The 22,781-nt window shown below is 56.7% G+C and overlaps 1 protein-coding gene across 1 annotated transcript; it reads left to right on the forward strand.

The window, feature by feature from the left end:
• The first annotated feature begins 12,900 nt into the window (after positions 1 to 12,900).
• On the forward strand, positions 12,901 to 13,443 carry NEUROG3 (neurogenin 3). Its single transcript, XM_086616836.1, has one exon. The coding sequence runs from the start codon at positions 12,901 to 12,903 to the stop codon at positions 13,441 to 13,443; it is 543 nt and encodes a 180-aa protein (XP_086472962.1).
• The last annotated feature ends 9,338 nt before the right edge of the window (positions 13,444 to 22,781 follow it).

The following is a 22,781-nucleotide window of genomic DNA, read 5'->3' on the forward strand; positions in this document are numbered from 1 at the left end:
CTTTTTTTTTTTTTTTTTTGGAGTTCTGTATGTTGAGATGTTTCTAAATTTTATTCTTCTTGTCAAAATAAAAACTAAGGTTTTTTTAAAAAAAATCCAAATATTTAGTTTGAAATGCTTTTTATTTTCTTATCTAAGTTAAGGCTGTCCCTCAAACGCTGAACCAAAAGGTAGAAATACCTTGAGCTGTGATTGTGGCTTGGGTGCTGACGTGCCTGGGGTTTTGGATGGAGTCACTGAAGATCTGTGCCTCGCTTGCTTCTCGTAGTGAATCGGAGACAATACTTGGGAAGTCACTGGGAGCTCTGGGGTTTTTGTTGTTGTTTCTTTGACCTGAGCATTTCTCTGCAGTCTTTCCAGCCCCAGTCAGGCTTGCAGGCAAAATGCAAAACCTAATTATCGTGGTGCTTGAAATAAACAAATTCAGGATGAGAATAAATTGGGTTTGGTTTATATCCTGTCTTTGCGAAGCTCTTCTTTTCTGACACTCCACAAAGCCACACAGAGGAATATCTGATAGTATTCTCTCCTTGCTGCTTTTATTCTGCTCTTTTTTTTTTTTTTCTTGATTTCCTTATCCTGGATGTGTTTTCTGCTTTCTTCGAAACTCAGTGTTTGCTGCTTAGCTCTCTGCCTTCGCCAAGGATTGCTGAGGAAGCTTCATGCGTTTCCAGGAGCCAGAAAAAAAATGACTCACCCGGTTCTTCAGTGTTTCCGATGGTGTCCAGAGAGATCCCGCTGCGTTATCAAGCCCATCATCCACAGCGGGAGGTTATTTCTTCCACAGCACACTCTAGTGTTGGGTCCTGCGCATCGTTATGTATTTAATTGCTTCGTATCATTGTCACCTAAATTTTCCTGGTCTCTCTCCTGAATAACGTATTTTGGGAAGTTCAGAAGCAAGGTGTGTTTTAAGGGTGGATGTATATACAAAGAGAGGAAGGGGAAAAGGTGGGTGATGCTTTGGAGGACCAAGCTGACGGCTGGTGATGGAGGAGGATCGAAGCCGAAATGGATTTGTTGTGGTGAGTGGGCTGGGAAGGTGGGAGCTGAAAGCATCAAGAGCTGCGGTGTTGCCAGAGGCAGAGCTGTGCCCTGGCCTTTGGCAAGAGGGGAATAACACTCGAATTTGAGATGGTAGGAAGGCTGTAGGGAATTGTGAAGGAAGGATGGGCAAAGGTAAAAATCTTTCTTTGATGACAAAGGTAATTTTTCTTGTTTTACTAATAGCATCTTGTGAATGTCATGGTGAAGTACAGGATAGCCCAGAAAGCAGGAGATGGTGGAAGCGTGGTTAAAAATTGGGTGGCTTAAATAGAACAGGGAGAGTATTTGGGGATACCAGGGAGCAGTTGTCCTTTGGCAAGGAAGTTTGAGGGCTGTACTGAATTTTCAGCCGTCCTCAGGGCTCTCTGTCATACGCAGTGTTTGGGGTGGGGGTGAGGGGGGTGGTTTACCTGACAATCACCAACTAAACATGTGTGACTTTGTTTAATAAACGATTGATTCAAATACTGCTGATCCTTCCCATTCCCTCAGATCTGAGGAAATTAACTCTTTGCTTCACAGGCCCGTGGTGACCGGAGGGAAGGATGATGCCGATCGGGAAGTGGCTGGAGGAGAGGGAGGCAGCAGGTTTCTGCTCAGCTGCCTCTGTGCACCTGAGCTGTGGGAGATGACGGGGAGACCACGACGGGGATGTGAATTTGCTCGTAAGCATGAGGCTTCTCAGTGTGCCATGCACCTGTGCTGTTAGTAGACAGATTTTGGAATGGGTTTGTGGCTTGCATGAGATGTTCTGTGTGCTTACGAGTAGCTGGTTTTGTCCTGAGCCTCTGAGCCTGCACAGATGTGCTCTGTCCTGCCCAGTTCATCCGCACGAGCCAGATCTGGAGGGGACGTGGCGTGAAAAAGAAATAAAAAATACTTCTTTTTAAATGTGCACATCCCTGTGTCGATGAGCAAATCAGCTGGAAGTGTGTGAAGGGCCAGACTCAAAATGTCCTGGTCTGATTTTTGCATTTGGCTGTAAGTGAAAACCATTGTGGCCACACTAGCAAAGATCATCTGGACTTTTCCAGACAGCTGATGTGAAAGCTGATTTTAAAACAGGTGACGAGCGCTGATCTAATCCAATCGCTGTCTTCCTGGCAGGAGCAGCCACAGCTGGACCACTCCTCGCATCCTTAAACCTGCTTTTCGAAGTGCTCCTTGCCTGCTGTTTCAAAGACTGAGGCAACTCTGCAAAATCCCAGAACCATTACGGGATTTTTTTTTGTGTGTGTGTGTTATATTACAACGCTCTGACAACTGTGAGCTTCTCATGGTTTGTCCTCCTGCTTTCCCCATGCCTCCAAACACCCTGCCCTCTGCAGATGTTGGGCAGCTGTTTGCCCTCCCTGCCTGCAAAAATCACCCCCCGCCAGTCCTTGCTGCCTGACCCCTGCCTTGCCTCTCTCCTGCCTGCATCCTGGAGCTTCCTTGCCTGTTGTGGGATGACTGTGGAAAGACCAGGAAACCGAAGGGTTGCGACGACTCCTCAGAGCCGGCTGCCTGCTGAGCTACTGGGCAGCAGTACCTAATTTAACCGCTCTCCATCCCCTGTGGGTTCAGAGAACAGGGTCACTGATACGCTTTGGTGATGCCAGCGGGGTTTCCCACTGAGAATCGTGCACTGTTCAGCTAGAAATAGACATTTCCCCTTATATTGGAGATAATTACGGGCTGTCCAGGCAGAGTCTTGGCGCAGCGCTTGGGCGATGCGCGCTGAGGGCCTGGCTGGAGCGTCACGCACCATGTGTGCTGTACGATGATGTGAGGGGATAAAAATCTGTAATTAGGCCGAGCAGCTCTCCCTCTGGTGGTGCGGGCATGCCATATCGCAAGGCGCTAATTAAATCTCTGCTCCCTGTAAATTATAATCTCCGCTCAGCGTGTCCGTACGGCACTGGGCTTGCTCCAGTGGCCCCGTCCCCTGCCCTGCTTCAAGAAGCCCCCTTGTGCGGGCACAGCTTCCACGGGCTTCTTCCCCCCCTCCCGAAGCTGGAAGCCCCTCGTTAGCCCCGAACCTCTGCAGTGATTAACATCCATTCTTGAGGCAGAGAGAGAAACTCGGGATACAGCTCCTCATTCCAACTTGACCTGGAAAACCAGCCTTGGAGGCGGGATGAGCTAATTTCCTCCTGATGAGGAAAAAAAAACAACAGTGTTTAAGATCTAAAAACCATTTAGCTAAAAGTTGTTTTGCAGATTTGTATTCCTGAGGCCCTTTTATTCGCTGCAACTTCCTGGTGCTCCTGAGTTTCAGTACAAGCTGATTATTCAAAGGTGCCTGCGTGGGTTCAGGAACTGCTTTTTTGGTAAGAAATAACCTGGTGGGTGTTCAGCTGCAGAGTGCAGGTGCTCCCGCTCCCTGGGATCCGCTGGGCTCCGCTCGACCCTGAGCACATTGGTGGCCCGTGAAGTTGCTTTGGGTTTGCATCCTCATTTGATGTCTACACCTTTCTGGGGAGCAGGGGGAATGGGCAGCATCTTCATCTGTGGTGGCGAGAGCAACGCTGATGTTTAACTCGTCAAAATTACATTCGGTCTGTCATGCTTCTTAAAACCGAATCATGGAAAGTCATTTTTTTCCGTGGTGAAGAGGTAGAGGTAGATGAAAGCTGCCATCCTGGAGAGGAGAGAAGGAGACTCGATCTGCCTGGGATGCACACAACAGCAGAAAGCTGCCTTGTGCTCCTGGGCGTTGGGTACCGGTTTGCAGATCACAGCCTGTCACGGTGCTCAGTCCTCACTGGAGATTTCCTGTGGGTCAGCATCACGCGTGGGGGTGTCACTGCCTGCAGCAGGTGTTGGGGATCATAGAATCATAGAATGGTTAGGGCTGGAAGGGACCTTCAAAGGTCATCTAGTCCAACCCCCCTGCAAGGAACAGGGATATCTCCAACTAGATCAGGTTGCTCAGGGCCTTGTCCAACCTGGCCTTGAAATGGGGATGGGGAGGCTTTGCCTGGGGAAGCACAAGGAGCTGCCAGCACTGGCTGAGTATCAGTCACTGCAGTGCTTCTGGGATGCTTGGTGACCCTATGGTGGGAACGGCGCAGGGCTGATCCCTTGGCTGGGGCAAAGAGCAGTACTATCTCCTCTTGCTCAAGGCTGCAGCTTGCTGGGCTAAAATATGTGTAATGGCACCTTGTGGGGGTTGGATGGTGCTGGGACACACATGCTGGCTGCAGGGCAAGAGCTGGGGGGTGCATGGGCTGGGGCTCTGTGGGTGGATGTGGGTGGCAGGTGCCTGATGAGGGAAGGAGCTCTTTGTGAGGTCCCCAGAGCTATGTGCAGACTCTGGCAAAGCAGTTGAGCTACTGGAGAGTATTGGCTCTTGGAGAAGTTTGCATGCAGGGCTTTGAAGTTTTAGGTTTTATTTTTTCAAATGTAACTGGGTTTTGCTGAGAGGGACAGCTGCCCCCTCCCCATCTTTCCCAGCGCAAGTGTTGAACACTCACCAGTCCCATGTAGCTTCTTTGCTGGGATGGGTAAGTGGGAATTCAAAGGGCTTCATCCCAGTGGTGGGAAAGGTACCTGTGCCAGAGGAGTGGTGCAGACGATGCCCAAAGCTCGGCTGCAGGGAGTTGGGGAACACGGTCCTCTGGGAGAATGGCCAAGCCTATGGTGGAAGGGGAGAAGGTGCAGGTAAGGAATGTTAAGTGTGAGATCTGAAAGCCTCGACCTTTCTGATCGCAAGAGTGGGGAGCCTGCGATGAGCTGTCCCTCAGCCCGAGACCTTTGCTGTGGGTGCTCACAGTGAGTTTGACAGCCGTCAGGCTGGAATCGGGCATGTGCAATGCTGCTGTTGGGATGTGCCTTTGCCTCTCTTGGGCCTTCTCCTTGCCCTTCTCTCCTTGGTGAGGGGCTGTGCAGCTGCAAGCCCTCTCAGTTCATCTCAGGGCGTATGGGATGATGGTGATGATTTTCAGTCCCTTGGCTTGCCACAGCATCAGGCGAATCCCAGGCTTGTTGTAGCTTTGCTGGCTCACTTTCCTTGTAAAATGGCATCACTAAAGGTGTAACTGAACAGGACTGCTGCTGCTAATGGTGCTCACAGCCCTCCCGGGGTCCCTCTCCCTGCTTGTGGGGCTGGGAGATGCTCAGAAGCAGCTTTGGGAAGGTTTCTGTCCCAGCAAAGGGGACAGACACTGGTGCTGCGTCCATGCTTGCTCGAGCTGAGACCAAGGCTCAAGTAAAAGTGGTCCATGCCCTGATGGTCCTCATCTTCCTGGCATTTGGTGTCTCCTAAAATAGTATTCATCCTTTAGGAAAGGGAACTGAAACATCCAAGCCTCCCAAAACAGTTCCCTCTCTGGGCTTAGTATAGTTTGCAGCCAGCTGTTAGCTCATTTCCGTATAAAATGTATTGGTGCCATCGAAAGCACCTGATTCACCTGAGGAAATGGGCTTCGTAAGAAATACTCTCTATTCCAGGGGGATGTGTGTGTGTCAGTGGTTCATCCCACAGCCCCCATCCTGGGACTGGGGACAAAGGAACCGGGACAGATGGGATGCTCCTTTTGAGCATCCCACAGTGAATGGTCCCATTGCCCAGCAGTGGAAGGAGATGCTGGGGGTGCCCACGGGGCGGCTGGACCACCCCTGCCCCACCTTGCTCTGCCTTCTCAACCCCGGTGCCCCGGGAACGGGGCAGGATGCGGCCCTGCCACCCCCAGCCCAGTGGCAGCGGCACACCGGCCCCCCGCCCCGATTATTGTTGATGTCGAAAAAGACGTTGAAAAGCAAGGAGGAGAGCTGTGAAGAGGGTCACTTTAGTGGCTCTTTCTCTCTTCTTCTATTTTTCTTCCCCGGAGAAGGAAGTTAGAAAAGCAGAGCCCTCAAAGCCGCATTGAAAGGGTGACAGAGACGGGATAATGCGTAAGACGGAGGGAAGGAATCTCAGAGCACTCGCCACGGTGTCTTAATGATCTGTTAACAATTACCCCTTTCAGGGGAGAACATATGGTAGATGGTTTGCTTTTAAAAAAAAAAAAAAAGCACGAAAAGAAAAAAGAAATTACTTCAGAAACTTAAATGATGGTGGAAAATGGTGGGGATTGCGGTGAAGAGCTGGGGGAGGGAGGTGTAGCCCTGCGATGAGGGGATGTCGGATGAGGAAGGGATGTCAGATGATGTGTCCCTGAGCACACAGGGGCTTTGCTGAAGCCAGAGACCCCCCCAAAGGTGCCAGTACCTGGAAGCTGCTGGAGGTGGCTGGGCCAGGGTGCCCGAGGGAGCTGGAGTAGGTATGAAGAAATGTGGTAATGAAGGAAACTGATAAGGGTGCTGATAAATCCCAGGAAGCTGCTGGGACCCCGGGACCCTGTGTGCACGTGGGGGAGGCAGCCCCGTGCCCCCCAGGTCTCCAGTGCCTCAGACTCATGGCAGGGTCAGGACCCAGCTCAGATCCTCACACGGCTTCAGAGGATTTGGCAGCACTTCACAAGGCAGCTCGGGACCGTCTCTGTCCCCGAGGGATTTTGTGGGTGGAAGCCCCCATCCCTGCAGGCTGCACTTTGGGCTGTGGGCTGGAGCATCCACCCCAGCTTGGGCACAAGCCCGGCCGAATGGGCATGGCCAGCAACGAGCCAGTTCTCCCCTCCCTGTGATTAGGGGCTGGCGTAGCCAAAAGAATCACTAAAATGCTCTGGAGGCACCCAGGTGGGTGAGTGCTTTGAGGTTTCTCTGCTGTTTACCTGCCATGAGATTGCTGCCTTTCTCCCACTGATGCAACCTGTTGGCATGAGTTTTGGTTGTGGCTCCCTAAAATTGTATCACCAAGGACTGATACAGATTGGTTGCAACCCGTCTTGCAGAGCCAGGCTCCAGCTAAAACTCTGCGTTACCATTGCACGGTGGTTTGTGTGAAAATATCCAGAGATCTTTTTTCCTTTTTATTGCAAATACATCATTTCTCATTGAGATGCACAAACCGGGCTGGCTGCTCACCTTCCCAGAGGTCCTGGCACGAGCTGGCAGGAGGGTCTGTGCCATGTGTGAGCTCCCCATGTTCATTATACACCTCAACTCGGTGAAGAAACTGATCCATTCTGAATATAAACTTGTCTTCTCAGCACTGCAGTAGCTCAGGGCAGGAGAAGGCTCCGATTCAAAGGTCAGGGTCTCAGCAGATGGACCCCAATGCTGGGTGAAGGGTTGGGAGAGGGGTACCAAAATTGGGAGCCGGGGTGAGGTGTTCTTAGAGGCAGAGATAGCTGGGGAAAGCTGGGACGGGGCACCGAAGCTGCCCGGTGAGGACATCAGCGCAAGGTGTGCCAGGAGAGGGGCACAAAGATGCGGGGATGGGAAGGAGGGGACAGTGAGGCTGAGGCAGAGGAAGGTGGGTGAGGAAGGATGCTTCTTCCTGGGACTGGAAGGAGGGAGGAGATGGGAAGATACGGGGCTGGTAGAGGGATGGTGGGGGAAGGGATGGGGTCATGCGTTGGGGGTGTGGGCAGGTGAGCTACAGTAGCTTGGACTGGTGTGGGGGCTACGACCGCATTCAACCCCCTGGGACAATTGGTACCAGGACTGTCGTTGCAGCACTGTGGGCTGCCAGATGTGTATGACACAGCTGGGAACGGCACTAGGAGGAGTGTGAGCTGGTCCTTGACACGTCACGGGCCAGTGGGCAAAACGTCCACTTCACACCTTTACAGGTCACATCCCTCCTGCCAGCAGTGGTTGGGCTTGAGCAGTGGCCCCCACTCCATGCTGGGCACATCGCTCAGCCATGCCAGTGATGTGGCAGTGATGGCCGTTTGCGAAGGAAGGGTCAAAGCCCCCATATCTCACTCTGTCTCATGTCAAGGGCTTCGCTGAAGCTCTGGAGATGGGTTGGTAGTGTGTGAGTCCCTCAGGGCACCTCTGTCCTTGTTTCCAGACCATGCGGGGAATTTCCTTCCAGACTCCTATCTTTTAGCAACTTTTTCACTTCTCAAAAGCCAGCTCTGGTGCCTTGTGGCACCAGAGTTCAAAGTTTGACCAGTGGAGCCTCTAAATCAGAGAGGAAAGCACATCTTTAACTATTTTTGGAGCTCAGGAAGCACTGTCTGTCTGTTTGACGGGCAGCTGGGGAGTGGGAAGTTTCAGAGTAAGCCAATATGTCCAGTCCACACCAGTTATAAGCTCACCATGCCTCAAAATGCCAGGAGTTAGATTTTCTGCCCTTACAGGAGAAAAGTGATGATTAGGAAGATGGAATCTGAGATCAGCTAGGTCTGTGACTATTTATTGGTGGCCAATGGAGAGTTGATGCAAATGAATATTGAAGCCCGTGTTGTTCAACAGTGCTTGAATGCCTGTTAAGCTCCATTATGTTTCTTTCAACCATCACAGGAATGTTGTGATGGTGATGGCTTCTGTGGGATCTCACCAGAAACTTATTGTAAAGCTTAAAGCACTTGGAAAACCTGAATGAGAGAAAGTGCTGGATGTGTAACCCATTCCGTCTGGCCAGGCTGTCGTCAGGGCAGAGGAGAAACCCTCTTTCTGGCAGGTGAAACAGGCTGGGGCAAGGAACCCCTTGCCACAAGTGGAGAGGGGAACAAGCTTGGCAGAACTGGAAATTATGGGAGGTGACCGACTCTGAGAGGTGAGGACCATCTTTCCTTACCTAGGCAGTTACTCGGAAGGTTGGGTAAACACTTTAAGATAACAGGTTTCACAGCACCCCCCTGTAGGCATCACAACCCAGTATCCACCTGACCCTTTTGTACTTGGTATTTGTCTCCTGCCTTTCCTTTTCATGGTGTTTCTTTTCCTTCCCCCTCTCCTATCCAGAGATAATCCAAGTTTTTCCTGTGCTTGAGATTATTGCATTCTGATATGTTTCTGTCAGAACAGCTGTCTACTCTTGCAGCCTTATGAAGCCATCTCCTGTCTGGTGGGGTTTTAAGGGCACATAAGCATGGAGAGAAGTTTCTTTTGGAACCTCTTTCTTTATTTTCTCTCGAGTTTTCTTTTCCTGTGTGCTACCAGGGCTTCTCCTCTTCTGGTGAGGTGACAGCCTGTCTCACCCCAGGGCTCTGTTGGGTTATTCCTGCCCTTGAGCAGCCTCAGCTGCAAGCTCTTGTTAAGTTGGAGCCTGTGAGGTGCAGAGCCCAGCTCCCAGTGGGGATAGAGGAAAACCCGTCAGCTCTGGCGTGGATCAGGCCCTTGCGGGAAATTTCTGCAGCACGGAGAGGGCGAGGGTTGCCGGATGGCCATGGAGGGGATCGGTATTTGCAGGTGGTGGGATTTGTGCCGGTGCTATCCAGGGCAGGGAAGGGGCACTGACCTCAGGCAGATGTCACTCCTTGCACAGCCCCTTCTGCCTTGGGTAGAGGTCACTTGGCCTCCGCGGAGAGGGACATCCAAGCTGGGGACACATCCTCTCCAGTGGCCCTGGCCCATACCGGTGACACCTGCCGCCAGCCCAGCCCTCGGTGCGCGCACCAGTTGCTCAAGACTCTTGTGCCGGACCGCGGCTACAAAAGGCACCGTTCGCAGTCGGGAAGATTTACGGTGGCGAAACGGGCTTTGCCGTCCTTTTCCCAAGCAGCCTTTGCCGCTCTGCCCGTTCCCGGCCCCGGGGGCCGCTTGCTCAGCGCTGGCCGGGTGATTAACCATTTCCCGGGGAGGCTCCTTTCGTCCCGGCGGGCACCCCTGGCCCCTGCCAGTCCTGGCCGGCCGCCTCCCCGGGGCTGCGGCGGGGTGTCCCCGCGGTGCTGCGCTTTCCCTACCCGGGACCGGCTCCTTCCCCGGGGCCGCGGCGCTGCGCCCGGCCGTGCGCCCCGTCGGGCGGCTCCAGAGGACGCGCTCCCGGCGCCGCTTGCCGGGGCTTTCCTTTCTTCTTTTCTTCTCCTATTTTATTTCTTTTTTTTTTTTTTTTCTTTCCCTCTTTTTATTTTTTTTTTTTGTGTGCTCCTTCTCCTCTCCCTCTTGTAGGAAGAGGAAGGAGGGGGGAGAAAGGGAGAAATATTGTTTGAATTCACAAAGGGGGGCATCTGGTGCACCTTGCGCCTGGCATCTGTGCTCCTTGTGTCCCGAGCAGCGCGCTCGCACCGGGGCGAGGGGCAGGAGGGGCAGGCGTGCATCTGTTGGGCCCCACAATAAAGTCACAAAACAGAGGCTCGGAGCCGGCCTAGCCGCTCTGCCCTCTCAAAGGGGGGACGCGGGGCTGCGGCTCCCAGGTATTATGCGCCGGGTAGGTAGGGCCGGGGCAGCAGCTGCTCCGGCTCTGAAGGGCTGCGTTCCGCCGAGCCGCTCGACATATGGCACCGCAAATCACGGTACCCTCCAGAGCAGCCCCGGCCGGGGGGGAGCGGGGGGAAGGAAGAGAAGAGGCGGCCCCGCCGCAGGTGCCTCCGCCGTGCGTCCCCCGCCGCCGCCGCGGCCCCGCGGGGAGGAGGCGCGGGAGCGCACCGGCGGCCCCGGAGCGGGCAGAGGGCGCGGAGCGGCCAGCGGACCCCCGGCCCTGGGGGAGAGGGGTCGGGAGCGGGCCCGGCTTTATCTGCCCTCTCCTCTCCCGAGCAAACAGCTCCCGGCGGGCAGGCGGGCAGCGGTCGAGCCCCGGCTCGCAAAACGTCCCCGACGCCTGGCAGGCGAGAGATGCGCCGGCGCTGGGCTGGTTACCATATGTTTTCAATAAAATAAGACAAATAGGGCCGGGAGATAGGGATTGCAGTAAACCTGTTATAAAGCAGCATAAACTAGGCCAATGTAAACGGCAGAAGGGCCCCTCCTGGAAGGACCGTTGGGTGCCAGCTCCGCGCCGGGGCGGCCCGGCCAGGTGTGAGCGGGAGCCCGCCGCGGTGCCCCCGGAGATTTTTATCACGTTTGTGGTAATATGGTGCTTGTTATGCTAACTATGAGTAAACATACCCGGCCGGGCTTTGTGGCGACGGGAGGGAGTTATCGGAAAGTGGCAGTGGGAAGGTGACTTAACAATAAAGTTGTCTTGTTTGCCAGCAGGTGATGTCTGCCCCCAGCCCCATGATTAATGCTTCCCAAAGCACTCCACTTTACAATCTCTTGTAATTATTTATTAAACGAAATCTATTTATTATTATTTTAGCAAACAGCGGTACCAGGTGGGGCTTTCTTTTCCTCTTCAGCTTTTGTTTGAAGGACGTTTGAAGTGGGCAGTCTGAGGCTTGGAAACTCGCTCGCCAGATTTTTTTGTCATCCAATTGCACAGGCACAAAAAAAACCCCACAACCCGCCGGGCCCTTCCTATTCATCCTCCTCTGCCCTCCGAGCCGCCCCTCGAGAAGGGGCGCCCGAGCCGCCGCGGTGGCCGGCCCCCCTCGGCCCCGCTCCCCCGCCCTCCGAGCGCCGCCGCCGCGGGGGAGCGGGGCTGCCCGCCCGCCGCGCCGCGCCACCGGAGAGGCAGCGCGCACCGCTCTGCACCGACCCGCACGGCCCCGGCCGCGGCCGCCCCGCGGGGCCGGGGACCAGGTTGGGCCGGGGGAGCTGCCCCCGCACCGCCGCGGCCCGGCCGGGCCGGGCTGACCGCTCCCGGCGCCGGTATTCCCGGCCGGGATCCGCCGCGCCGCTTTGGTGAAGGAGCGGGGGGCTCCCGCCCCGCCGGGGCTGCGCCCTCCCGGCGGCCCTGCCCGCACCCCCGGGGGAGCCGGGCCGTGCAGGGGGAGCCTGACCCCGCTGCCCGCGGCCCCCCGCCCTCCGCCGGGGAAAGGTTCCCCCGGGCCCGGCCCGGTCCCCGCCGCCCGCCGCAGCCGGTGCGCAAAAGTCCCCGGCACGTTTTGCGCACAGAGCACCGACGGCAGAACAGTCGTCCCCGCGCCCATCGCCGGGCTGGCGGGGCGGGGGTAGCCAGGGGCTGCGGAAGGGCCCTTCCTCCGGGGGATCCAGCCCCCGTTTCCCCGGGGGGAGCAAAGTTACTGCGCGGAGAGGGGGGGGGCGGGAGAGCGGCGTCCCCCTCCCGGTGCCAGCGCTCGCCGCCCGCAGGGCAGCGCCCGCAGCTCCGCCGGTCGGTGCCCCGGGGGCGCGGGGCCGTCCCTGACTTTTCAGGGGCGACGAGAGGGGTCGTGGGAGGCGGCGGGGTCCCCTTGCTCCCCTCCGGGGGCGGAGGGGGGTTCCCGGGAGCGGCAGGAGGCGGGAGATGGCTGTGCCTCTGCCGAGGGGAGCGGAGTCAAAGCGGGGCTGGGGTGACCCCCAGGGCTGGCACTGGGGGGGGACAGCGCCTGGACCGGCGGTGCGTTCGCGGGCACCTTGTGGCGAGGGGCCCGGCGCTGCTCCGCTTTGCGCAGCCAGGTCCCCGGGAGCCCCCCTGTCCCCGCCGGGACCCTGGGCTGGGGCCGCCCTCCCCGCGGAGCCCCGGCGTGCGCAGCCGCCCCGGCCGAAGTGCAGCCCCCTCGCCCGGGGTCCGCGGCTCGGGTGTCCCGTCCCGGGGGAGGGCGGGCGGGGGCCGAGCCACGGAGAGAAGGGGGCGGGCGGGGGGGGTCCCGGCGCGGCGTGGGAGCCGGCGGGGTCTCGCGTGGCGGTGCCGGGGCGGCGGGCGGTGCCGGACCCGGCACGCTCCCGCCGGGCTGATAAGATAAAAGCGTGCCAAGGGGTGGGTGCGGGCGGGGGGGGCGCACACGCCGCCCGACCGGGAAATCCCCATTGTCTGCAGGCCCTATATATATAGGGGCTTAACGGCAGTCGTGTGCCGGCCGCGCAACCTTTCCTGCCCGCACTCGAGGGAAATCGGGGAGGCGGGGGGAGCGGAGGGGGAAGCGAAGCGAGAGCCGCTCTCCCGCCCCGCAGCCTCGGCCGGGCTCAGCAGGTAGAGCCGCGGGGGGAGAGGGCTCCCCCGGGCCGTCCGCAGCGCCGCTCCCCGCCTGCTAAACGCGGGCTCGGCTTTGCAGGATGGCCCCGCAGAGCGACCGCTCGCCGGGCGAAGGGCAGCCCTATTTCGGCAGCGCCGAGGACGCCCCCTCCGCCCCCGGCGGCGGCTCCGCGGGCAGCCGGGGCGCCTCGCCGGCCCGCACCGCCCTGGCCCCGCGGGAGGCAGCGACCCGCAGGAAGGGGAAGGGTCGGCGGGGCCGCGGCAAGGCGCGGAGCGAGGGGCTTCTCAGCAAGCAGAAGAGGAGCCGGCGCATGAAGGCCAACGACCGGGAGAGGAACCGCATGCACCACCTCAACTCCGCCCTGGACGCGCTCCGCAGCGTCCTGCCCACCTTCCCCGACGACGCCAAGCTCACCAAGATCGAGACGCTCCGCTTCGCCCACAACTACATCTGGGCGCTCACCCAGAGCCTCCGCCTGGCTGAGCAGGGCCTGCCCGAGCCCCCCCCTCCGCCGCCCCCCGTCGCCGCCGCCTCCCCCGGGCCCTGGGACTCTCCTTGCCCCGCAGCCCCGCCGCCCGCCGCCCTGCGCCGCGGCCCCGCCGCCTTCCCCGCTTTCCTCTGAGCCCGCCGCCCGGCTGCTCCCCCCTCACTTTTGGCCTTCAAAAATAGCCGGCGGAGCGGAGGGGGGGGCTCCCCGCGCTGCGCGCCGGGGGGCGGCGGGCGCCCCTCTCCCTCCTACCCCGTCCCGCTTGGCTGAAGCGCAGCGGGAGCGGGCGGACAAAAACAAATCACGGTTTTGTACACGGAAACGGTAAATTATATTAATTTGTCGCTATCGGTATTTATTGATTATATTTCGTAACAAATATATATTTTGTATATAAGAGTATTTTTGGCAGCGGTGGTCCGGCTGTTTGTAGCGGGGAAGGGAAGCCGCGGCTGCATTTTGCTTTTTTCGAAGAAGAAGAAGAGGAGAATAAAGTGTGTGGAAGTCAGACCTGTGCAACGCCGTGTTTTTTCCTCCGAGGGCTCCCCGGAGGTTTCAAAATCGCACGTAGCCCGAGGCCGGGGAGGGCAGCGCCGGCGCTGCGGAGGCTTGAGCGGAGGCCCCGGGCGATGTGCCCGGTGCTAGGGACGGTGTGCCCGGTGCCAGGGACGGTGTGCCCAGTGCGGGGACAAGGAGCGATGGAGAGCGGCTCAGCGGGGTCCTGCGCCTGTGCGCACGCTGGTGTGCGCCCGTCGGGGCCCGGGCGCGCGTTTACAAGCGGCTTCTCTTTGCAGACGCCCGTTCTCCGCAGGGCTGCAGCCGCTCCGTGTGAGACCCCGGCCCTCCGGGCATCAGCCCCGCTCCGCCCGCCGCGTTCCGGCAAGGTGCACCCGCATTTTCCGCGCCCAGCTTGTCCCTGGGGCTAATTTGGGTACGTACCCGGGGCACAGCGCTCCAGCTCCCCGAGTGGTGCGGGTCACTGGGGCAGCTTTGGCCCAGGCCGACGTCATCCTCCCCGGGGGAGAGTTTAGCCCGGTCAGGCGCGGGGCTCTGGGGGCAGCGGCCGCAGTCGGCCCCTGAGCGGGGACTGGAGGGGAGGGGGTGAGCGTCAGGCCGGTTAAAAACGCAGGAGGTGGGAAACGCAATACCTCCCACGCCACGGCGGGAAGAGAAGCTGCATGAATCCCGTGAGCCCTTCCCGGCCCTCTCCTCCCAGGGACTCAATTTGTAGCTGGTAGATTTACGGCCGGGCCACCTCCCCTCTCCGCGCTGCCCCAGCGGGGCGGCAGTCGCTAGACAAAGCGGCCCGCGAGGCCAAAAGCCCATTGTGATGCTAATTGTTCTCAGCTGAGCCCGTTTGCCCGCGGCAAGGAGACGCTATTGAGGCAATTTGTAGAACAAAAGAAATTTGGTTACTGGAAACAAAGACGCACGCACAAACCTACCTCCCCCCACCCCCCGCCGGTCCCTCACCACCTCCCTCCCGCACCGCAACAAAAGAGGCGAGAGTGAAACCTTACTGGGTACGGGATCCCGGGACGGTGGAGGCATCCCCATCCATCTCCCGTTCCCCGGGGGAGGCTGGGGTGGGGGAGACACGCTGGCGCGGGGAGGGGTTGGGGACAGCGGGAGCGCGGAGCGCCCCCCGCGCCCCGTCCCGCACCGGCGCCGCGGGCTCTGGCCATGGTGCTGAAGGCGGCGGCCGGGCCCGCGCCGGGCCGGGCTCCCCCCAGCCCCGGACCCCCGCGCACCGCTGCCTCCCGTCACCGAGGCTCAGCTCTTCGGGGTCTGCCCTGGCCGGGCACGGGGTTCTGGGCGATCCCTCCTGCTGGGGACCTCGGCCCGGTGCGTCTCTCCTCGGACTTGCGAGACTCAGCCCAGCAGCAGGCTAGGTGTGGAGTGCTGGGTGGTTGGGTGGGATGTGGGCAACATCGCCCAGTCCTGCGGCAAAGGGAGAGGACAGCTCGGTTCTGGTGCTAACCAGACATTTTGCAGCTCAGGAAACACAGGAGGCTTGGTGGACTTTGGAGAAGCAATGATTTGTCCTTATGCACTTGATCCAGTCTTGGTTGATGAACCGTCCTACAGAGAGGAGCTGCAGGTGCTCCATACACCAGGGAGAAAGGAGTGAAGGCACCATGGTGCCAATGCTGACAAGTGAGGTGAGCAGCTCACGCTTTCTACTTGAGCTTTTTTGAAGATCTGCTCTTTCTGCTGCCTCCTGGGATGCACTCCTCCATGCAGAGCCCCACTACTTTGCCTATTCATTGCTTTGAGAAGCAATAGCCGCATTGCTGAAGAAACACAGGCCATGGGGCAAGGTTGGGGACTAGGAAAAGGCAGTGTGTGCCTAGCTCTGTGTGTACTGTTATAGTCCTGAACGTGATCTATCTGCGTCGTAGATCAGATAGGCAGAATGAAAGACCTAATAGTATTCCTCCCCCTTCCCCCCTTTCTGGCTGAATTGCGTATTGTTTTCATACTCTAACAGTCTGCAAGTGCTCCAAGGCCTCCGTGTGTGGCCACAAGTGAAACACCGTGATTATCTGGGTGATAAAATCATTTAATGTTTTCCCTGCTAGTCCAGCTCCACTCTGATATCTCCCTACGGGAGGTATCACCTTTCCTGTGCTATCTGTGTGTGCCGCGGGACTGAGGAGGATGACAACACACTCACTTAGCCTGCAAAAGTAGTATTTTTGAAAAAAAAATTTGCAAACGGGAGCTCAGGGTCTATATGGGCAAGAAAAGGGGCAAAAAGAGCCTGAGACCTCCATGAAGAGCAGATACTACAAAAGTTCCAAAAGTCATCTCTACAGTTATATTTTCAGAAAGTGGTCGTTTTAGTGGGTTTTACTGCATTGCAGATTCTTTTCTCTGGAGGCTTAGGATGCTTCTGGTCTTCCAGCCGTGGAGCTATATGTTGGGGGGGTGGGGAGGGGGGAGCGGGTGGATTTACTACCTCTGGAGAACTAGTGACTTCTTTAGGGGTTTGAATGCATTTTTTTTTTCTTTGCCTCCACATTATTAGGTTAATCATTGCTTGAACTGGTTGCTATGGTTTTGGCAAACCCATGGAAACTTGATAATGAAGACTGAAAGACTCCTTTTCCATTTATCTTTTCTCTATGTTTAGTGCATGATGGTCTCATTTCTCTTGACGGGGCTGTCCCAGTGCCTGTGCCTGGCCTTTATAACCACGGCTGCTGTAAAGGCCTCCGGACTTTTTGATGTGGAAGAAACAGGTGGCCACTGGGACAGCGAGCGTTTCAGAGATGCAGGCTTGTGCCCTTGCATACTTACAGGCGACAGGTTGCAAACACACTTAGCCTGGGCGCTGCCAGGGTTGGTTGCCGAAATCCCATGCAAGGAGGACTCAGCTTTTATTTTTGCAGCCAGGGGAGACCCCCTTGCCACAAGCTGATGTTTTCATGCCTCCAACACTCAGTTTTAGGTCTGTTTAGACAAGAAAAATTTTGAATATGTAATATTATCCTCTATTACAGAAATCAGGAGGCTTTAAACCTGTCTCCTCCTGAACCTTCCCTCTGTTCCGTAGCTGCATTTTACTGTAGGGATATTCAGCAAACTGTGGCCATGCCTCCAAAGTGAAGTCTCCTGCAACTGCCTCACCAGTGCTCTGTTCTGCTCAAGGTTAAAATGAGGGATTGAGGATAACAAAAAGTTGAAAACAGAGCCTGTAAATTATTTGCATGGCTCAGAGAGGCCACGCTCATTGCCAGGGCCAGGGAAGGGGAAACACCCGGGTCCTTTCCTCAGCATCAGACTCAGCCCCCTCCTCCTTGCTCCCGGCCAGCTCCCTCGTGTCTGAAGGCTGTCGAGAAAATGAAGGTGATTCCCATAATTCCAGGGCAATTCCTTTGACCTCAGGCCTCCGCTCTGTGCTCTAAATATGGCTTTGAGTCGCCTCCTGCCCTCTCACATTGTCTGGCTCTGACATTGCACTCAGGTTTCCTGGTGGAGGAGGCAGCCAGGGCTGCGAACCACTGCCTGTCCCCTCCATGCTGCTGGAATCACTGGGGGCTCCTGCAAACAGAGCAGACCCTCTCGCCTCTTCCAACGTGCATTGGGGTGCCCTGGTGTCCCTGGAGGTGCTCCTGTGCCGGGGCTGTGGCAGGATGCTCAGCTGTCGCTGCATGTCCGTCCTCCCGCACCGCTCGCACGTTTCGGTGTAGCCGTGCTTGCCAGTGGAGAAAAGGCGAAGAATCAGGATTCTTTCACATGGTCAGCCCTCAAAAGTCTGCCTTTCCCCCCCTCCTCCCAGCTATAATGACAATCCAAAGAGTTCCTGATAGGGTTTTAAAAGATGCTTATTCATTCACCGTCCACCAAGCATGAAAATCCAGCTCATTTGTTCATTTGTTGCCATTCTTCGCCCAAACGACCCCACAGGGGCTGAAGCCTGTTGCCGAAAACTTGTCACTCACACTTTTAACTTCTTTTTGTTGTACTTCTCTTTATTTCATTCTTCTGGGTCCCCACCTCCGCCACCACCCCACCCTCTCCTCCGGTCACAAAGGCAAGTCTGGGAAGCTCTTTAAAGCTGCAGTGCCCCCTTTTAAAAATCAATACAAAAAAAGCAATAGCTGAAAGGAGATCCCAAGTTTGTGTAAGGAAGGGGGGAAACTCCATCCCGTCTGGTCCGTGGGCTGCACACGCTGCGCAGCACAGACGGGGAGGGTGGGAGGGGGGCCGGTGCTGGGTGCCAGTGCCCCCAAACCCTGCCTGGGGTTCACGTGTCACCCTCATCAAAAGAGTTGGGCCTTTCTGCATCAAAGGAGACATAACTTGAGGGTTTGAGTGTTTTTTAAGGAGAGGGCAAAAGCATTGGCCAAGCAGTGAGCTCCTCGAGGAGCAGCCACCGGCGTGGCCTCTGTCCCTGCAGTGTCCTCTGCTCCGCTCGGAGGCTTTGCAGCACACGACCGATGTGGTAGCCCTGCTTTCTAACGAGACCGACCCGGTGTGCATCAGACCTTTGGAGCTGTGGGCTTCACAGTGCAGAAGAAAAGGATAAATCAATGTGTGTTTGTATTTGGAACTGGGCTCGGCCATGCTAACTAACCTCTGCGCAGGTCCTGTCTGCTCATGGATCCAGATCCCTGGCTGGAAAGTTAGACTCTTCCCAGCTTAGACTATTTAGTGATGCCCTCCCTTCCTCCCTGGAGGAGGAGGAGGGTGATAACACCCACAGCATCTTTCTTCGTTCCTGGACACACAGTGTCCTTGGGTGGGTTTTATTGCAGAAGCTCAGTGTTAGCTTTGCTTGGGTCATCCTGGTTCTTCTCTGGCCAGGGATGCCCCTGGAAAACCCATGCTGAGGCAAGCAAGCAGGAGACATGAGTTTTTCCACTGGGTGGTTGCTGGCCCCTCCACAACTCTGTGTGCCCTCGTAGCGGGGTGAGGGCAGTGTGGTAGGGATGAGACATTTAGAACCACCTCAGCCCCTCCCATCATCATGGGGGCTCCTGCCCTGGTTAAAGGATGGAGCTTCCCTCCCTGAGGGACAGGAATAGATTTTGTGTTTAATTGTCCCGATGGACATTTCTGACTGCATTTTACCCCTGCAGCTAGTTGTGCAGTCACACCTGTGAAGAATTGCTGCCTTTTGCTTTCGTTTCAGACAGAACTGCAAGGTTTTACCTTGTTTTCCTGGGGCCTCAGCTGTGATTTTTTGCCTGGACTTGGTGCAGCAGGAGAGAGCTCTGGTGTGAGGAATCACATCTCCATCACCCTGAAGGATGTGAGTGAAGCGTGGGCTCCTCACGCAGGTTCAGCTCATGATTTCAGACAGCAATTGCAGAGAATTGCACATCCCCAAGTCGTCAGTACCTAAATTTCAGTGGAAAACGCTGCCACCAATATACCCAGTTATAAAGGCACCTGCCTGCCCACACTCCCCTACCCAGGGCAGGGGTGATAGCAGGAGCTAAAGAGAAAAAGAAAATCCCTCTCCCTGTCACCTCCCAGGTACCAATCCATCATCCCCAGACCCTGGGCACCAGCGGCCCAAGCCCTCCCACCCCCTCTCTGCACAGGTTGTTTCAATCACCAAGAGCTCGCGCCTGCAGGACAGGGGGATGATTAATGGGGCAGGTGCTGGTACCCGGGGCTGGCTCTTGCCCTGATAAGGTGGGAGCTGAGATAGCACTGGGTCAATACTCAGCGGTGGCCACCTGGACCTGTGGCTGGAGCCACCTGAGGGGTTCCAGGGAGGAGAGGATGCAGGGTCTCCTGCTACTGGTGTGGGCCAGCTGTGTCCCATGGGAGATACAGCCACTGTAACCCATCACAGCCCCCTGTGCTGTGCCGGCAGGGACCCCCTGCTCCCGGTTGGACCCCTGGCCTCCCTTGGCCATCTGCTCCCCCTGCCCACTCCCGCCCATTGGCTTTCACCACGCAGCCCAGCTCCCAGGGCAAAGCCAAGGTTTCAGCCTCCCCCGCTGTTAATAATTCCCGAGGGAGCGCGCGGCGTTCCCATTTATCACCCTTCCTTTAAAACCCAGCTGTTATTTATGTACATGCCCCCCCCCCCCATCATCTTTCCCAGTGCCCTGCTCTGCCCTTGCTGCATCCTGCGATGACCCAACATCCCCACATTTGGGAAGGAGGGGGTTTTGCATGCGTGGGCATCCCACCATTGATCCCCCCCTGCTTTAGGTGCCAGAGCTTGGAGACAAATGGTACCACTGGCTGCACACGTTAAAACTACGGACGGGCATCTGTTACTGGGCAAAAATGCAACCCAGGGTTAGCTGAAATCTTTTGTGGTTTGAAACTGCTCCTCTGGTAACAAACCTTGATGTGGTTCATCCTCACCTGCTCCTGGAATGGAGTTTTGTCGAATACTTGGTGGTGGTTGGGTATCCCGGAAGGAATCTGCCAAATTTTATTAGTATTTTCTTTCAGGAGCAGCATGTTCCTGGCTGGAAGTGATTTACCTCCACTGCCCTTGGACTCTGCACCTGGGAGATGTCCCTGCCCTGCCCGGCTCGCTTCGGGCCACTTTAGCTTTATCTCCAGTGACCTGCCAGACTTACGGATGTGACCCTGGGGGTGCAAATGGAGTCTTTATAACTCCATTTTTCGGGTGCACTTCAGCAGCCTTGCCATCCTGCATCTTGGCCTTTGCAAGATCACAAGAGGACTTTTCTCAGAGTGTTTTCTTGTTTTCCCATCGTCTGTCCCTGCTCTCCCGCGGGATGCCGCGCCGTCCTGGCTGCCCCGCGCCGGGCTGCACGGCCGATTAGGGACCCCCTTTGTCACCTAATTGGATTTTTCTCCCCTTGTTAGCCCGCAATGAAAATGTCAGGGGCGGCAGGGAGGTGCCCATTCATCTCGAATTAAATTCGGTCGCTTCTGGGGCGAACCGCGCCGCTATTCACCCTGCAGCAGGCAGCTGCCGCTCGCCGGGGGTTGCAACTGGGGGTCTGGTGCCTGCAGCCATTCTGGGGAAAGGGGAAAATATCTGGGCTTGGACAGACATGAGAGGGGCTGGGGTCCGAGGGCCCCCAGTTTCTCTCGCCGGGTGATCATCATGACTCGGCAGGATTTTTGGCCGCAGCCGGTGCGTGGGCTGTGCACAGCGGTGCTCTGCCAGGAGGTGGTGCTGGGATCCTGTGCCCTTGGCCTTGGCTGGGCAGGGGCCAGGATGTCGGCCTTCGGGCACGCTGTGTTTTCCAGGGAGCCATCGGTGATGGGAGGCTGCGAGGGGAGAGGGGAGGTGATGCTGGGCCACGGCTGGCAAGGCAGGAGCCCTCTGCAAGGTCCTCATGGAAAATCAGGGAGCCACGCACGGATCAGACCGGGAAGGATCTTTCCCCAGGAGCAGCATGCCGGGGAAGTTGTTGAGAAGGACAGATCACAACTTATGCCTAAAGAGCACTATTCTGGGGAGGTTTTCAGTCTCTCGCTGATCTGACATTGCCTAAACCTGCCTGTGAACCCCCAAATCCCACTGTGGTGCAGGGGGGGATCCCCCAGGCAAAACCTGCTGCAACCAGTATGGGTTAGAGATGGTTTCTCAGCTGAGCTTTTGCTCTCCGGGCTGTTTCATAAAAAGCAATTAAAGAGCTGTTAGCCCCATAAACGCAGCCACGGAGGGGCAGCTCAGCTCTCAAAGCGGGGCTCGGATCAGACCTTCTTGGCCAAAAAGGTGTTGGGAGCAAGAAAGCAACTTAGAGGTGATGTGAAGTGGGCTCTGCCGTGGAGTCGGTCTGAGCTGAGCCCTCAGGGCCGGCTAGGGGTGAGCCCAGCTACGTAGGTGCTACGTAGTCCCCAGTATGTGATGTTAAATAAGAGCAAGCAGGGGTTTTTTTGAATGCACCATATGACCAGAGAAGGTGAAATTATTTACAGCAAACAATGGTGTTGATAAGTTTTTCCGTTCTTCGCTTTCCTGCGAGTAAACATCTATTCTTTTTACTTTTATAAAAGCATTCAGCATGGGAGTGTGAAGCAGCCAGGATTGTTTCTGTCCTGACTGGATGTCTCCCAACCGGGGAAAGAGCTTTCCTGTTGCCTGCCCAAATTTGTCCTCAGCGATCTGCTAAAACCCAGTGCAGCTTTGCCTTTTGCTGACCGCGCTTGCACCCGAAAACCTCCCGAACCTAAACTTAGTGAAAAGCAGATAAAAGAGCTCCAGGGCTCCCCAGGGAGAATTAATGATCTGAAAACAGATGGATACTCGCAAAATGGTTTTTCTTGCTCTCCTCCCCTCTCTGCTGCTGACATATATGTTTGGAGAGATGCTCGGAAAAACGCGGCTCTGGGCGTAGGGTCCCCAGGGGAGCTTTCGGAGTTTGCAGGGGCTCACCGCTGCTGCAAGCAGGAGATGGGCAGGGAGGAGGAGGAGAAAGGGGTCCATGGGAGCATCGAGAAGGGAAGGCCGTTAATTTCCATACTCAAATAGCTTCTGCCAATGCTGCCTAGGAACTGGGATCCCCAAAAACCACCCCACGGGAAAGCAAAGCCAAGGAAAGGAGCTGAGCTCCCCGCTGCCTTGGCCCGCAACCCGATTGCGTCAGTGGTCGAGCTGTGAAGCCGGGGCTCCCACTCCAAGATATTTTTATTGCCTGGGAACCAGGCTGAGGAAAGGTGTGGCCTGGTCTTTTTTTTTTTTTTCCTGCCCCCACTCCCTTACTTGGCCGAATCCAGGAAAACGCAGGGGACGGCTTACACTTTGGAGTAGCGCGGAGGGCTCTGCTCTGCAGACTGCTCCGTGCAATTCACAGGGCCACAGAGATGCTGCTCATCATCCTCTTCCCCACCCCAAATTGTTATTTTTCACATCCCCCTATGGTGCTAAAAATGAATGCCTCTGGTTCCCCTGGAGCAGAAGGTGAGGGAGCCCTGGGGAGCCCCGGGGAGGGTCACGCTTCCCGGCTTCTTGCAGGAAGGAGCTGCTGCCGGCAGCCTAAAAACAGGCTGGTGCGTCACAGCCAGTGGTTTCTTGG

This window comes from Tauraco erythrolophus, chromosome 9, assembly GCF_009769465.1.
Source record: "Tauraco erythrolophus isolate bTauEry1 chromosome 9, bTauEry1.pri, whole genome shotgun sequence".
Lineage (NCBI taxonomy): Eukaryota > Metazoa > Chordata > Aves > Musophagiformes > Musophagidae > Tauraco > Tauraco erythrolophus.